This window comes from Chlorocebus sabaeus, chromosome 29 (genome assembly GCF_047675955.1).
Source record: "Chlorocebus sabaeus isolate Y175 chromosome 29, mChlSab1.0.hap1, whole genome shotgun sequence".
Lineage (NCBI taxonomy): Eukaryota > Metazoa > Chordata > Mammalia > Primates > Cercopithecidae > Chlorocebus > Chlorocebus sabaeus.
This window is the reverse complement of record NC_132932.1, coordinates 3,194,645-3,209,480: the sequence shown is the minus strand read 5'-3', so window position 1 is coordinate 3,209,480 and position 14,836 is coordinate 3,194,645. Positions and strand designations below refer to the sequence as shown.

Below are 14,836 nucleotides of genomic sequence, written 5' to 3'. Positions count from 1 at the left end.
CAAAGAGAGGAGCAGGACATAGGTAGGCAGACAGACACAGGGCCCTGTGCCTCACGACACCTGTTTATTGGGGACACGACTCTGCAACAGGGATGACAGGAATCGTACCAAAAATAGCGACGTCTACAGGGCCCCTGATGGGGCTAGAAGGGTACAGTGCTCCCCACCCTCACCCCTTGTACAAAAATAAACTCTCACGCCTATGGACCAGCAGACTGGCAGAGTGGCTCCTCAACAGGGACACAAACCCTCTCTGCCAGCCCAGGGACCCCGTTCTTTGACCCTCACCTCTGCCACTTCTAAGGCACTGTGACTCCCTTGGGCTGGGTGGGTACCGCCAGCCCACCCTCCTACGCCCGCCGCCCCTTCCACCTCCGGTCCGCCTGGGGCTGGGATATGGGTCCCACGCTGCCCCCTGCTGGCTTCTCTACCCAACTACCTCTAGCGCTCCCCCGCTCCGGCGGGGTAAGCTCACTAAGCTAATCGCCCCTGAGGGCTCACTACCGTTCTTGCCCCCCTAGCCCTGCCTCTCCGGGTCTGGACAGCCCGGAGCCCTCCTCCCCTTCCTGCGAAGGACTGGGAGGGGTCTCTCCTGATGGTACTCGGGCATAGGGCGAGGACGCGTCAGCCTGGGGTGGCCGGCGGCCCCTAGCCCGGCGGCTGTGGTGCACTTGAAGGTGCAAGGCCATGAGCTCTGGGGCTCCAGTGGCGAAAGGGCAGAAGAGGCAGCGGTGGAGGGCACCCCCCGGCCCGGCCTCGCCTCCTGGCCCTGCCCGCAAGGACAGGTCCAGGGGTTCGGCCTCACCACCTCGCCCGTTGCGCAGGGTCCTCCCAGGGCTGGCGGGCTTCCGACGGGACCCCGGCCCAGCACCGCTAGAAGGAGGCCGGGGGCTTGAGGCACCCTCCACCCAGGTCGCAGGCTGTGGAGACGGCTTGGCTCCAGATTGCGGGGCTGAACCCCGCTGGGAAGGAGGCGGTGGTTCCGGGGGTGGCCCGGGGCCGGCCCCGCTCCTCTGCTCCCGGTGGTGGCGCTGTAGGTGATACTTGAGCGAGCCGGACTGGGTGCCCGCGTAGTCGCAGTGCGGACACTTGTAGGGCCGCTCGCCTGGGGAAAGTGGGTGCAATAGGGTTACGGGGTCACGATCACTGCACGCACCCACCCGAATTTCGCCCAATTTAGAGACCTCATTCTCAGAACCAAGAAAGGGCACTGCGTCTCCCACCCACTTTGATTTAATAAAGGAGCATTTCCCAAGTGATCTCATCCAGCTGAACTGAAGGCTTCGGAACAGACTTCACCTCCCGGTGTTTCGGGAGCCCTCGCCTTTCTGGTCGCCCCCCAGTCCCCTCTCCACGCCGGAAGCTGCCTCCCTCACCTGTGTGCACTCGCAGATGCACTTTGAGGTGATGGGCTGAGCGGAAAGATTTTCCGCAGAAGGGACAATCCTTGCCGGTGGCGCCCCGGCCCCCTTCAGGCCGGGTCCCTCCAACCAACAGCCCGTTCTCTTCTGCAACACATATATGAAGAGGAGGTCAGCGGGGCTACACCCTGTGCGGGTCCCGCGCACCCACCCCACACCCACCCCATCGGGCTGCTTCCCCTCGGAGTCCAGAAGGAAACAAAAGTCTGAGGGGTTAGATTTGTTGTGACTAAAGAGTCAAGTGTTCTCAAATGATGGCAAAGCCTCCAGGAAAAAACAAAACAAAACAAAACAACTCAGAAGAAAGAAAAGTTATTTTAAAAAGGAAGCTATGGGGGAGTGGCGGCGTAAGAGTCAGAGGACGCAGCGGACCCGGAGAGCGGAGGGTCCCCACATACCCTGCGTGCTGGTCGATCTTGCCGGGGCCCCAGCAGCAGGGGCGGAGTGCCCCGGTCCCTCACCCGGGCGCGGATGCAGGGAAGCCAGAGGGCCCAGCGACCTGCCCCGGGCCCAGGTCTCCTCCTCGGCCTCCACCACCTCCTCTTCTTCCTCCGGCTCCTCCGCACGGTGCCGGCGCGCCCGGGCCGGGAGAGCAGAGGACAGCGGGCGGAAGCCTCCGAAGCTGCGGCCGGGCCCAGGCTCAGCACCCTCGCCGTTGGGCCGGCCCTCGCCAGCCCGCAGGCTCAGGTAGCCCAAGAGGCTCGGGGGCTCACGGCGCTCGGCCGGGGTGGGCGCCGGGGCCAAGAGGAGCGCTGGGCCCAGCGGCTCATAGGCCAGCAGGCCGAGGTCAGGAGGCTGCGGCGCCCGGGCAGGCCCGGAGCCAGGCCCCGGGGCACGCAGTGGGCCCAGCTTGCTGGCGTGCACCTTCATGTGGTTCTTAAGGAACCAGGGCTCCTTGAAGCAGCGGCCGCACACCGGACACGCATGATCGAAGGAGGCCTTGTGCTTACGCATGTGGCCCTTGAGAAACCAAGACTGTGTAAAGCTCTGGCCGCACACTTGGCAGCGGAACTCCGGAGGTGCTGGGGGCTCCTCGGGAGCGACAGGAGCTGGGGTCGGGGTTGCCTCACGTTCGGGCTCGGGCTCCGGCTCCGGGACTGATCTAGTTTCGGGCTGGGGTGGAGGCTGAGGCTGAGGCGGAGGCGGAGGCGGAGGCGCAGCGGTGGTGGCCGCCAGGGGGCGCTCGGGCGCCCCGTGGGCCGTCAGGCTGTGGTGCAGCAGCTCCTCCTCCTGGCTGGAGCCGAAACTGCACAGGCCGCACTTCCAGGGCCTGTGCAGGATGTGCAGGTGGCGTTCGCGCTCCGCCGAGGTGCGAAACTTGCCTTTGCAGTAGGGGCAACGGAAGGCGGACGATGAAGGAGCCTGGGGCCGCGCCAAGCCCTCAGTGGCAGCGGTGGCCTGCATGCCCCCTGAGCTTCGGGCTCTCCCCAGTCGAGCCTCGCGTAGTAGCGCGCGCTCTTCCAACTCCAGCAACAGGCGTGCAGCAGGACTACGTGGGCGCTCGGGTTGGTGTGTGCGCAGGTGCGAGCGCAGCAGAGCCCGCTGCGCCGCGCGGTGGCCGCAGTGTGGGCACTGGAAGGCCTGGGCGCCTGGGTGCGCCCGCAGGTGCAAAGCCAGGATAGAGTTGAAGCGGAAGCGCTTCCCGCATACAGGGCAGGGGAAGCGCCGTTCGCCTGCACGACTCTCAGACCAGCTCACCGCTCCCATCCCAGGCGACCCTGCGCTCACGGCTGGCCCGTTGGAGTATCGCTGCAAATCCAGCTCGCCGTCGAAAGCCGGCGGCGACGGCGCTAAGTGGCCGCTCGGGGCGCGGGGACGTGAGCCCTGTGGAGAAAGATCTGCGTAGAGCAAAGGGTGAAGGTAGAGCTGTAAAGGAAGAAAGGGCGTCACCTTGAGGGCCAGGACAACACGAGGGAAGGTGGACTGGGGCCTGAACTAGGAACACACAGTGCTACTCACCTCGGGAAACTGGGGGTGGGGTGTATGGGAATCGAGATGTCAGGACCAAGGAGTTAACTTCTAATAATGGGAGGTCAAAGAGAGAGACAGGTAGGCAGGAGAAGGAGTATACAGTTGTAGGTACTTGTAGGTTGAAGCCAGAGCTTCACTCACCTCCATGGACCCCCTTCACATTCTTTGGTTCTGGGGAGTGCAGGGAAGAGGAGGAAAAGCTGCTAATGAAGGCAACAGGTGCTGTGGAGCTAAAGCAAGAAAGACAGATTTGGAGGAAAAGATGAGCCCTAGTTTTCAGCAGTAAAGTCACTCCCTACCCCCAGACTCTCAGCACTCTGTATTCCCAAAACCAATCCCTTCTCCCTACTTGCATCTTGAGGCACGAAGGGGCTGCTGTACTCAAAAACTGTACCTCTTGATTTGCCAAGCCTACAAGCCTCCCAAATAATCCAGATTTCTTCCCGAAATTCTACATTTTAAATGCATGGTCCAGAACAATCACAACTACCACCCCACCCCCTGGCGGTGGGGAAGACCATCACAGTATGCCCCTCTCCCATGTAGGTTGGGCTATGCAGTGTGGTGAGCAAATGGGGTGGGCTTGCCATGCTCCCCAGTTATCCAAATGGGATCAGTTGCTCTGAGACCCCTAACTGACCAGCCAGCCAAACATCCTTCTAGGTTCCACAGTGCTTCCTTCTGCCCTTACCCTGTCTTTCTGTCTTTCCCCCCCTCATTCTCCCTCCCTCCGCCTGGATTCCTGATCCATTCATTTCCATTCATTACAGAGACTCATTCATGCATGGGAGAGAAACACCTCCCAGCAGCAGAGTCTGAAGACAGACAGAGGGGGAGGGGCATGAGGGGGAGGGAGCCAGAGGGAGAGGGAATGAAGACAGAGTTGGGGGAGGAGTGGAAGTTAAGGGGCACAGCTAGCCTGGGGAAGGGGCTAAAAACTGCAAATACCGTATAGGATTCATCCCCTTGTTTCAAACCTTGGAGCCTGCAGTATGATGGGGCATCTGAGCCCCTTTGTCCAGGGCTGTTCCGAGGCAGGCTTTCCTCCTCTCTGCAGGGGAGAGGCTCCCTCACACAAGAGGAGGATTACACTGGCTCTGAGCTCAAGAGGCTGGAGTGAGGGACGGGGGGCGGGGCTGGGCCATCTGCACAGATAGGGACTCAGCACATGCTCTGAGCAGGAAGGGGTTAAAATTCTCCAGGCTAAAATTCCCTAGGCCTGGGACTTGCAGAGCTCCAGTGCTGGGGAAGGAGATCATTGAGAGGAAGAGGATGGGGGGGGGCGGTGGGGGGTGCTGATCCTAAGCTGCAGAGGAGTTTAGCATGAGGACTTAGAAGAAACCCCAGAATCAAGATTCATGGAAATAGGCCTGGGAAGATGACCAGGAGTCATCTAGTCTACCTTTCTGCCTCATATAGAGAACGGTATCTGGTCAAGGCTAAATGAATGTGGGCCTAACCATATTTTTTTTTTTTTTTTTTTTTTGTCTAAGAAAGAATATTTGAGATATAAAGAACTTCCTTACAATAGGCATCACGAAACTGAAATGGGTTACTGAGAAAGAAAAAGATGCAAGCACTACTTTGCCTAAGGATCTTTAATAGAAAAGAACTGGGCCAGGAGTCAACCTGCCTGTCAGCAGAGAGAAAAGGCTCTGGAGGTCCAAGGCTTCTTTAATTTTTGACATTTAGTGGATATGGTAAAACTCCATGAAGGGGCAGGTACCTGTTACATGTGGAATCTGGGCTATAGGATTATTATTAGCAGTTATTATAATTAACAAAGTGTCCTTGTCCAAGGGTCACTAGACGACCTCCACTATCACTTAATATGTGTATTTCTGTAGCTTCAAATTAGGGCACCCACTCTCATCCTCTGGATCCTTTCCTGGGACTAAGAGCCTAGCTAGGCTTATTGAATAGTGCCACAAAAGGTGAATTAGAATAGGACTGAGGGGTACAAGGCTATTGTAGGCCTAGTCTGAACATTGATAACCCTACAACCCTTACTAAATCACTTAACCTCCCAGTTTACTCATCAGTAAAATAAGGGGATTGGACTAATTTATATTGTTAGTCCCTTCCTGCTCAAAAAAAGTTTGTGGTTCTAAGTCATAGAACTCTTTTGGACCCCAGAGAGATGTTAAAACAAATGGTCATCCCTTCAGTACCATGGAGAGTGCAGTGGGCTACCACAGAAGCCACTTGGGCCACCTCAGTACCATAGATAGAGCTATGAGGTGCTAGAGGGGCTCTTTGCCATTTTAGCATCACAGATACAACACAGAAAAGCTAGAGCATTTTTTTTTCGTTCCTATCTGAAAACCATAGAAAAAAACCCAGTGGTACCAGAGGGATTATTTTGGCCTTTTAGATGTCACTGAAAATAGAAAAAGCTAATAGAAAATAGATGTAACTAGAAGAATTTTAATTAGCTATAAGGAGCATCCTGACAGTTACAGTTTGTACATCCTGGAATGAGTTACTGAGGCATCATATTTGGGTCCATCACATTCTGTTGCTCTCCTGGGGATTCCCGGAACATCCTGGTGTACAGCCAATCTGGTATATTCAGAGGAAGCAGATGGTGGAGGCGGGGGGGCTGGGAATACTGCATGGTCATAGCTGACTAACCTATGGGCACATACTCTCATTCTGAGAAGATTCTAGGGCCCATAAAACTGTCTGTAGGATAGCCAGCAAAATCTCATAGGAAGCTGGCCTCATATCTGAGGCAAGAAGAGTGGGAATAGGGCAAAGCTTCCTATCCCAAAACAAAACAACAATAAACCACTTTGCACATAGCAGTTTCCAGAACAGAAATAGAGTGATATACAAGAAGGCCCAAACTGAAGCTGAATTCCCCAGCAGGGAAAGTTTCCCCAGAAGGTGGCCTAAAATCAACAAAACTCACTGAGATACCTTCCTAGGCCCAATCAAGATCTCCTGAATCATCTCCATATCAAACCAGGTTCCAGATACCTGATCCCATGATTTTTTCTCAGTAGGGGAAAGAACTGACAGGGACTGGGATACTATGAACTGCCTTGGAACTGAGGTCATGCATATATTGCCCTGGACAATAATCACAGAGTTTTCTATAGTAAGGCCTTAAACACCATCCCCGAGACTTGGCCAGACAGCAGCACTGACCTACTTTCCACCCCCACTGGGAATCAGGGGTTATCTTGCCCTTATTTGGATTCTGTAAGGATGAAGGGCCAGGGATAGGTATCAGAAACCTTTCGAAAGCAACAGGCCAATTATCCTTACATGCTGGGGCAGCTGGTAGGGAAGTGGGTGTGGATCACTAAACCTTACTCAGTAGAGAAGGATGGAATGGTTGGTGAAAAGACTTAGAAACAACAAGGACAGGTACATAGAAGTATTTGCTAAATGGAACACAAAGACTGTCCCTCAAGTCTTGTGATTCAAAAGTTTTTAGGGTCAAAGTGTAAGGAGCACGGGTTCAGGACTTCTGGGGTCCAGTTGTAACTGCCTCTGGTCACGTCTAACACGACAGTTTTCCCTCTTGAGAATCCTACACCTCCCGAATCTGCTAACAATTATGATTACCACTGCACTAGATGAGGTTAAAAGGAAAGGGAGCTTCTAGGGCGGTCTACAGTCAAGACTACCTTGATCACACACACACACCAGTAGTTCACTTTTATGGTCTCCTCTGCATGGCCCTCTGAACCTCACTGCTCAGATAGCTCCTCCAAACCCACTCCACTCTGCAGCTCGCCAGCCTTTTTAGACTGAGTTCTTGATAAAGCCTCCTTCCCTGTGTCCTCACTCTCCTGAGCTGGAGACATGGAACCTCAGCCATGGACTCCAAAGGTACAGCAGGAAGCAAGAGGAAGGCACACCTGCTCACCTGCTGCCATCCCACTATGGGGAATCTTATCCCAGAGGCATGTCCTAACGCAACCCCGATTTTGATTTTGAAAGTTCTGGAGGACCTGGGTTTGGGAACGGGGGGCATGTAGACAGCCCTAAGTCCCCTTAAGTAGAGCTGACCCTAGAAAAGTCAGTATTAGCACCCACGTGAGCCTCAGTCCTCAGACTGGGACGTAGGGGTGATCAAGAGAGCCTCTGGGAAAATCCCCCTCCCAGAAATAGATTGCTAAGTAGGGTAGGACCTGCAATCCTGCCCGAGAGGTTTTTCCAGCAGCACCTCAGACCCCTCCCCAGGAAGATAAGCCAGAAGGATGATGGGGGGCAGGGTTGGGAGATAGGGAGGCCAAGGCTCAGCTACCCCCGGCCAGGAGAACAAAAGCTGAGTTGCAGCCGCCTCCGCTGCTGCCGCGGGCCGAGCTCTTTGTGACACTTTGTTTGGGACGCAAAGAGGGAAGCACCCCCCATCCTCTCCCCTCCCCCGCCACCCCGTGCTCCCGGAGAGTTTGGGCTCCTTTCCCCTCCCCCACCAGCCCTACCTGGGCCGGGGGTTGAGGGGTGCACATCCACTCAGGCTCGCGGCTCTGCGGCCCCTCACCCCCAGGCCCCTCGCGCCCTGCCTTCGGGCCCCTACAAAGACACCCGCCACCTCCCCCGCCACATCCCCCCCGTTGGCCCTTCCCTTTGGTGTCTGCTCCCCCAGCTCCTCCACCTGGCCCCCCCTCCCTTGGGGCCCCCCAGCTCTCCAGGCTTCCGAGGCCGCCACCCCCACCCCGCCCCCCCAGGAGCTCTGGGCGAAGTTTGCTTGGGGCCGAGCCGGCGCCCCTCCCCCGCCCCCGCCCCCTGCACCTGCTCCGAGCCGGGCGCGCTGAGCGGGCCCCCCCTCCGGGAGGGGGGGAGGGGGCCGGGGGCGGGGGCCGGGTGGCGGACGGGGGGGCCCGGGAGTGGGGGGAGCGGCTACTCACGAGCCCCGGGCGGGCGGCGGCGGAGCGGGCGGCGGCGGCGGCGGCGGCGGCGGGCGGCGGGCCGGCGGCGCGGGCGTCAGCGTTACGTGGGGCCGGGGGAGATGCGCCGGGCCCCGGCCCCCCCGCCCCCGGCCCGGCCCCCGCCCCCTCCCCGGTCCCCCGCCCCCGGCCCTGGCCCGCATTGTGTGCGGCGGGAGGCGGCCCGGCCATTAGCATGCGGGGGGCGGCGCGGCGGGGCTGGGAGCCGCGCGGGAGCCGGGCTCTGGCTCCGGGGACAGGGAGCTGGGGACCCCGGGAGCCGCGAGAGGCGGCCGCCAGGGGCGGGGTGCGGACGGTTTGGAGACGGGGGGCGCTGTCGGAGGGAGTAAGGGAGGGAGCGGGGGTGGGGCGCACAGAGGATTCCAACAGGAGACTGGAAGAGATTTTGAAAGGTCATCTCGTCCTTCCCCCAGCCTCCAAGCAGCACTGCCCCTCCCTCCCTAAACCCGGACATACCAGGGAAGGAGTTGGCTCTGCCGCTCTTTCTGCCCCAACATGCACAGACTCGGGAAGTTCTTCCTGGGGTTTTATCTCAAAGCCTCTCCCTTACAATTTCTGTCTCTCTTTTGGGGGAGGAGGAGGGGCGATTATAGAGATAGTTAATGTCGGCCGTATAAGACACATTATTAAAGTTACTCTTCGGTCCTTTCCGTTCTTGATAAACAATTCCTGCTCCTTCCTCTCGAATTCTATTTTCCATCCCTCAAGTCACTTTAATGGCTCTTCAATACAACAAATATTTACTGAGTGCTTACTAAGTGCCAGGCACTGAGCTCAGCGCTGTGAGGGATGAGAGAGAAGTGGTACCTTCCTTCCAGGCGATTGTAGTCTAGACTACAAACTAGTAAGTAGTATACTCAGATTTATTCAATATTTACCGAATGCCTGTTCACCTATCTAATAGTTTATAATCTTTCCAATAACCCTCTATAATAAAATTGTCCCCATTTACAAGTAAGAAAAATTAGGCTTCAGGAAGTCTCTTTCTCCAGTGGCCTGCAGGCTCAGGGATCCTCAGTGCAAGCCCAACATCTCACATCGCCACCAAATAAAATCAATGCACATGGGAATTGAGGAGGAGTAAACACACAACAGTTTTCTGGATCTCTTTAAAACGTGACTCCCACTCCCCGGGAAAGAAAAAAGTAGATACAGTGCCCCGCCGATGTTGGCACAGCACTGATGGGGCAGGAGTGGCTTACAAAAGATCACTTGCCTCCCAGGACCATGCCTCCTCTACTAACTTCTAGAGTCTTCTGGCGCAGTCTCCTCTTACCATCAACAACAAGAAGTAATAGTGATGATGATCATAGCCACTAACATTGAGCACTTGTGTGCCAGATACTGGGCTAAGCTCTCTTCCATGCTGAAAGCAACCCCTTGAGACTGGTATTATTAACTTCCTTTTATAGATAAGGGAACAGAGAGATTAAGCAACTTGCCAAGGGCACCCAGGTAGACCTGGGATTTGTTTTGATCTACAGAATATATTTGGGCCCAGCTGGTTGTGCTTCTGACTGTAGAAATGTGTCCCCAGCTCAGCTCACCTTCTGAATAACACCTTTAGTGTATGGGCATCAGGCTTATCAGTTTGACCTCATCAGCACCACTAATAGTAAGCACCCACCCTGAATCAACAACTCTTCATAGTCATATTGTTAGCCCCCTTTTATCAGTGAACAAACTGAGGTTCGAATAGGTAGAAAAACGTATCTATCAGGACACACACAGTGGCTCACACCTGTAATCCCAGCAGTTTGGGAGGCCAAGGAGGGGAAATCACTTGAGCCCAGGAGTTTGAGACCAGCTTAGGCAACACTGTAAGACCCTGTCTCTACAAAAAATTTAAAAATTAGCCAGACATGGTGGCATGTGCCTGTGATCCCAGCTACTTGGGAGGCTGAGGCAGGATGATTATTTGAGCCCAGAATGTGTAGGCTACAGTGAGCCATGATCATGCCACTGCATTCCAGCCTGGGTGACAGTGAGCCCCTGTCTCAATAACATAATAATAATAACAATAATAATAATGTATCCAAGATCACACAGATGGAGAAGCAGCAGAGCTAAGATTCCAGTCCAGGTCTGTCTGGCTATGAGGCACCTTCTCTCTCAAAAATATTAATTGTTGCAACAGCATCCTTCCAAGACTCACTATTTGAGGACCATCTTATGTATACATATATATGTGTGTGTGTATATATATATATCCAGTTGCAGGTTATCATTGAATCAAAAACAGTCCCCACTATAAACAGAGTCCCCCCATCCATTTAGTCAGTGTTCAATTCAGAGTAAAACCTTCAAGAAAGAAGGGAAGGGAGACTGTCCAGAAAGTGAGAGGCAAGAAAGCCACTGGAATTTAACCTTACCTGGTCTGGGAGCAAAGCTTCAAGTAGTAATGACAGGGGACCAATCCAGACAGAAAGTAGGATCTCTAAGGAAGGACAAATAATTTGAGGAGGAAGCCAAAGGAAGAAGTAAGATCATATGGAAATGAGGGGGAATTGAGGTCCAGAGTGATAGTGTCCATGGGAATGAAGTAAGTGAAACCAGAAAAGGAACCCAGGATGGGCAGAAACGCGGGTAATGGGAAATGGGAACAGAGTGAGGCCAGGCTAGACATCTTGTGGAGTGAACTGAGGCCGGTATCTACCCAGGGCCACTCCCTAGATCCTTAGGCCTTCATAGAAACCTTTGCCCCACCACACCCCATCCCTGACAGCCTTTCTCTGCCAGGACAAGTTTGTCGTCTGCTCTGAGCTATCAAGCCCCTTAGGAGACCTAAGACCCAGCTGGGTCCCATCCCTTTGGAGTTAACTGCTTCAGACTAGGTAGGTGTGAGGACCTGGACCTCAAATCCCTGGATATTGGGAGTGGGCAGAGGTATAACTGAAAGATATGTTGTTGCATGTCCTGTCTCCTAATAGATGGAAACTATAATGTATTTTTCCCAGCCTAGGAAGCACCTAATTCTTGTGGGCAAAGGAGCCATGGAAGATAGAGCTGGTCAGCAAGAGCAGGAGAGACACAGCCTCCGTCTGGAAAAGCTACAACATTGGGCGAGGCACAGGCAGAGTGGGCACCTCTTGGTGCTGGCGGTGAGGACAGGTCCCATCCCAAGTCTCAGCATGTCCACTTCTACCCAATTCAATTCCATCCATCCATCCATCCATGTTAAGTGAGCACCTACCATGTGCCAGAAACTGTGCTAGGTTCTGAATGGGAGGAGGGTAGAGGAAAACATAGAAATAAACAAGGCAAGACCCTTAATCTCCAAGTAGCTTCCATCTTGTGGGGGAAAACATACAGGTAAGTAACTAAACTACAATATGAGGCAGAAAAAATTAAATGATACTTATTTTTTAATGATCACTTCCTTTCTTGCTCTGGGTTGACTGCTTTCCTCTACCCTCCATTCAATCCCATTTCCTGATCTCTAAAGAGGTAGGAGTTATGAGAAGGGAAGGGAATCCCCGACAGTTTCTCCTCAGTTACCCTGCCCTTACCCCAGGTGAGTCAGCTATGGCTGGCAGTGGTTGTGGTGCCCCTTGCTGTCTCAGTCGCCTGCCTGAACTCTGAATGTCACATGGCCACAGCGCTGCCTCTTGGGCCTGGAGCCTCAGTAAGACCCACCACAAGGGAGGGTGGAAGGTCCCAGGGCCCCTTCCTAATGGGACCAGAGCTCAACACTTGCCCCTCTCACCATTCAGGGTCTCCTCACTGGGACTGTCACCCTAGAGCTTCGCAGAGCACCCCGCCTCTGGAAGGTGAGAAGGAAGAGAACGCAGCACTGTCCCCCCATTCCCTAAAACAGACACCTACAACGCTCAGCCTAGGAAGTAAGTGGCTAAGTGTTGACTCATCCTCTCAGCTGTCACCACTCACTGGCCTCAATGACTGAGGAGGGAAAGCAAAAAAGTTAGAGGGCTTATGGCCCTGTTTGGAGGCTGAGAAACCGAAGCTGAGTTTTGTCTTCAGCTAGGCTGCAAGTGGGGATTGAGGTTGGAATGACTCCCCTAGGCTGGGCAGGGCTGAGCTGGCTCACTGGCAGGTGCGGGCCATGATGATATTCAACACCTTCAACTTGATCTTGGGTTTCATCGTGGTGGTGGTCGAGGTGATGAAGACAGCCTTGGGGCCTGCCCCAACTGCCTCCTCCCAGGTACTGGTGAATGAAGGAGAAGGTGGGAGGATGAGGAGGCAAGAGGAGGTGAAAAGGGAAAAGGGCAGGGGCGAACAGGTGCGGGGTCCCTGCATTCTCAGCCTTGTCTACCTGCAGCATGCTGGCTTGCTGGTGCTGGAGCTCAGTGCTGAGGCCTTCACCCTAGGGGGAGTGCTGGTCTCAGTGCACGCCCTATTCTTGCTGAGCCAGAGGAAACCAGGATGCTGCAGGAGCCAGAGTCTGCACTACCAGGAGCTGCAGGAGGTATGGGGGCAGGGAAGAAAGCATGAATAGCTAGCTGCCAACTAATTTTTCCACTGGCTATCCTGGTCAGTGGCATTTAACGGAAAACAATGGGGCAAGAGAGAAAAGAGGTCCTGGAATGAAACTGATTGGCTTTCTCTGGCTTTGGACATTTCTCCCCTAATGGTGGGTAAGAGGGAATTGGGAACCCAAATGATTGAGGTTAAAAGAGTGGGAAAGCATTAGGAAGCTGCCTAAATATTGGCAGGACTATGGGAAATAGGATAAAAAATTGGGCAGGAGGAAGCAGTTGTTTCTGTCTGGGGTTTCTCCTTTCTCACCTCTACAATTTGCTCACACCTGTTTCTGGTTTTCAGGGCTTCTCTGAGTTGGAAGAGGTTCCTGGTTTGGAGAATGGTCCCACGGTGGCCAGCACAGGAGCAAATGAGAGGGCGGGACAGCGGGAACAGACACGTGCTGCTCTCCTTCCACCCTGAGGGAATGCTCTCCAGACATTCCTGCCCCACCCCACCAAACTCAGAAGCTTGCTGGGATCCTTTGAGTCCAACAGGAAGTCCGGGAATGCCTTCAGTTTTCACTCAGAGCAGGCCCTTTTTGCGTTCCTTCCCTGTTAGGGGAAGATATACCTGGACGAGAATATATCCTCACCTATCACCTTGAAAAGCTGCTTTCTCCCTTCCATCCATATCCTCCCTCCCATCCATATCCTCCCTCCCTGTCACCTCCCCATACAGCTTCACATCTGCCTCATCTCACTCTTTTTTTCTGTCCACTTTTCATAATCCCATCCACTCCAAATCCCGGACCCTGCACACGCCAACTCCCTGAATCCAATTCAGGAGTGCCCCAGTTCCCCTTTCGATCCGTCTCTTTTCTACTGCAGCGGAGACTACAAGTCCCAGGATGCCCCGCTAGCCCGTGACCGGCTGGGAAATAAAGAGCCTTCTCTCCGCGGTAGGGGCGCTGTGGATGTGCTGAGTGACGCGAGGCGGGGAAGTCGGGGCCTAGCCTAGCGCTTTCTCGGACGCGACCACTGGCCCCGCGTTCGGGGAGGAGCCGGGCGGGCGGTCCTGCACTGGCGTGCCGCTCCCCCAGCCACTGCAATAGAGAGCTGGCTCTGGGTCCCCAGCCCTGCGCTGGCAGCTTCAGAGACTGGCGAGGGCTCGGAGCTGACGCTTGGCAGAGCTGGGGCTTCCCAGATGCTGTCGCCGCACCCCCTCGCAGGAGGGCCCAGGTCCGAAGTCCTGAGACTTGGAGCGCGCGCGAGAAAGGGGTTGGAGATGATGAGTCAGAAGCGCGGGGCCTTTCTCGTCCCCTCCCCTAGGGCCTGGGCGCTGAAGACAGGCTCGCTGGGCAGGCGGGTAGATAGGGCAGGCAGAGGGAGGGACGCTGCGACCTGCGTCTCTGCCTAACGCTTTCCCGCCTCTTGCGAGCACGCCGATGTAACGAGCCCGCGCCGCCGCCACCCTTTATCTCCAACGCGGGAGCGGGACTGCGCAGGCTCGGCCTCTGGGCTGACCCGCCGACCTTTGATCTCCGCTGCGGTCGGGTTGCTGAAGTTCTGGCTGCGTTCAACCCCCACCGTTTACGACCTTTGCAAGTGTGCAAAGATAACAGGCTCGCTTGGGCTTGGGAAAAGCCCAGGAGAACTGGGAGTCCCAGTAGCAGCAGCAGCTGGGCGGCTTGCTAGCCGCTAGAAACTAGAAATTGACCAGAGCTGGAGTGTACCAAGAGAACTCACCCCAAATTCACATAGTGCCCGGGATGGCTGTGGGCCTCACACTCATTTTTGTTCCCACTTGAGAAGGCTTCTTTCCCTAGAGAATGCTGCTTCTCCCGGCCTAGCCAGGGCCAGGCACCAGTGAGGATAGAGCGCAGCCTGGCTGCCTTGCCTTGACATTGCAGTGGCGCCCGCTGCAGCTCCTTTCTGTTTGTGACACCTTGAAAGAGTGGTAATAATCTTCCTATGACAAGGTTGTGAGTACTAGTGGGTGGGGACAGTTCTGGGATCAGGCTCTGGAATGGAGAAAAGATCTAGGCCTTCTGCATTTCTTCCTCTCCCCTAGTGTAACTGCTAGAATAATGGAGAGCTCCTGTGTGCGGGGCTGAGA

At 55.2% G+C, this 14,836-nt stretch overlaps 2 protein-coding genes across 18 annotated transcripts; one reads left to right on the top strand and one right to left on the bottom strand.

The window, feature by feature from the left end:
• Positions 1–43: 43 nt before the first annotated feature.
• On the bottom strand, positions 44–13,134 carry ZNF219 (zinc finger protein 219). 17 transcript variants are annotated; one of them, XM_073012952.1, is made up of 6 exons: positions 8,258–8,368; positions 3,534–3,622; positions 3,381–3,440; positions 1,820–3,245; positions 1,377–1,508; positions 44–1,105 (listed from the first exon to the last, which is right to left on the bottom strand). In XM_073012952.1, the coding sequence occupies exons 4-6, from the start codon at positions 3,126–3,128 to the stop codon at positions 501–503; spliced, it is 2,046 nt and encodes a 681-aa protein (XP_072869053.1). In that variant the 5' UTR covers positions 3,129–3,245; positions 3,381–3,440; positions 3,534–3,622; positions 8,258–8,368; the 3' UTR covers positions 44–500. The 17 variants fall into 17 exon arrangements, with proteins under 17 accessions (XP_072869053.1, XP_037843527.2, XP_037843529.2 ...); XM_037987599.2 differs by lacking the exons at positions 3,381–3,440; positions 8,258–8,368 and adding an exon at positions 13,046–13,134 and having other exon boundaries at positions 1,820–3,287; XM_037987601.2 differs by lacking the exons at positions 3,381–3,440; positions 8,258–8,368 and adding an exon at positions 13,046–13,133.
• Positions 11,290–13,682, top strand: TMEM253 (transmembrane protein 253). The gene is made up of 6 exons (XM_007990721.3): positions 11,290–11,397; positions 11,811–11,921; positions 12,010–12,066; positions 12,351–12,461; positions 12,579–12,725; positions 13,082–13,682. Exons 1-6 carry the CDS (start codon positions 11,290–11,292, stop codon positions 13,199–13,201), a joined length of 654 nt encoding a protein of 217 aa, XP_007988912.2. The 3' UTR covers positions 13,202–13,682.
• The last annotated feature ends 1,154 nt before the right edge of the window (positions 13,683–14,836 follow it).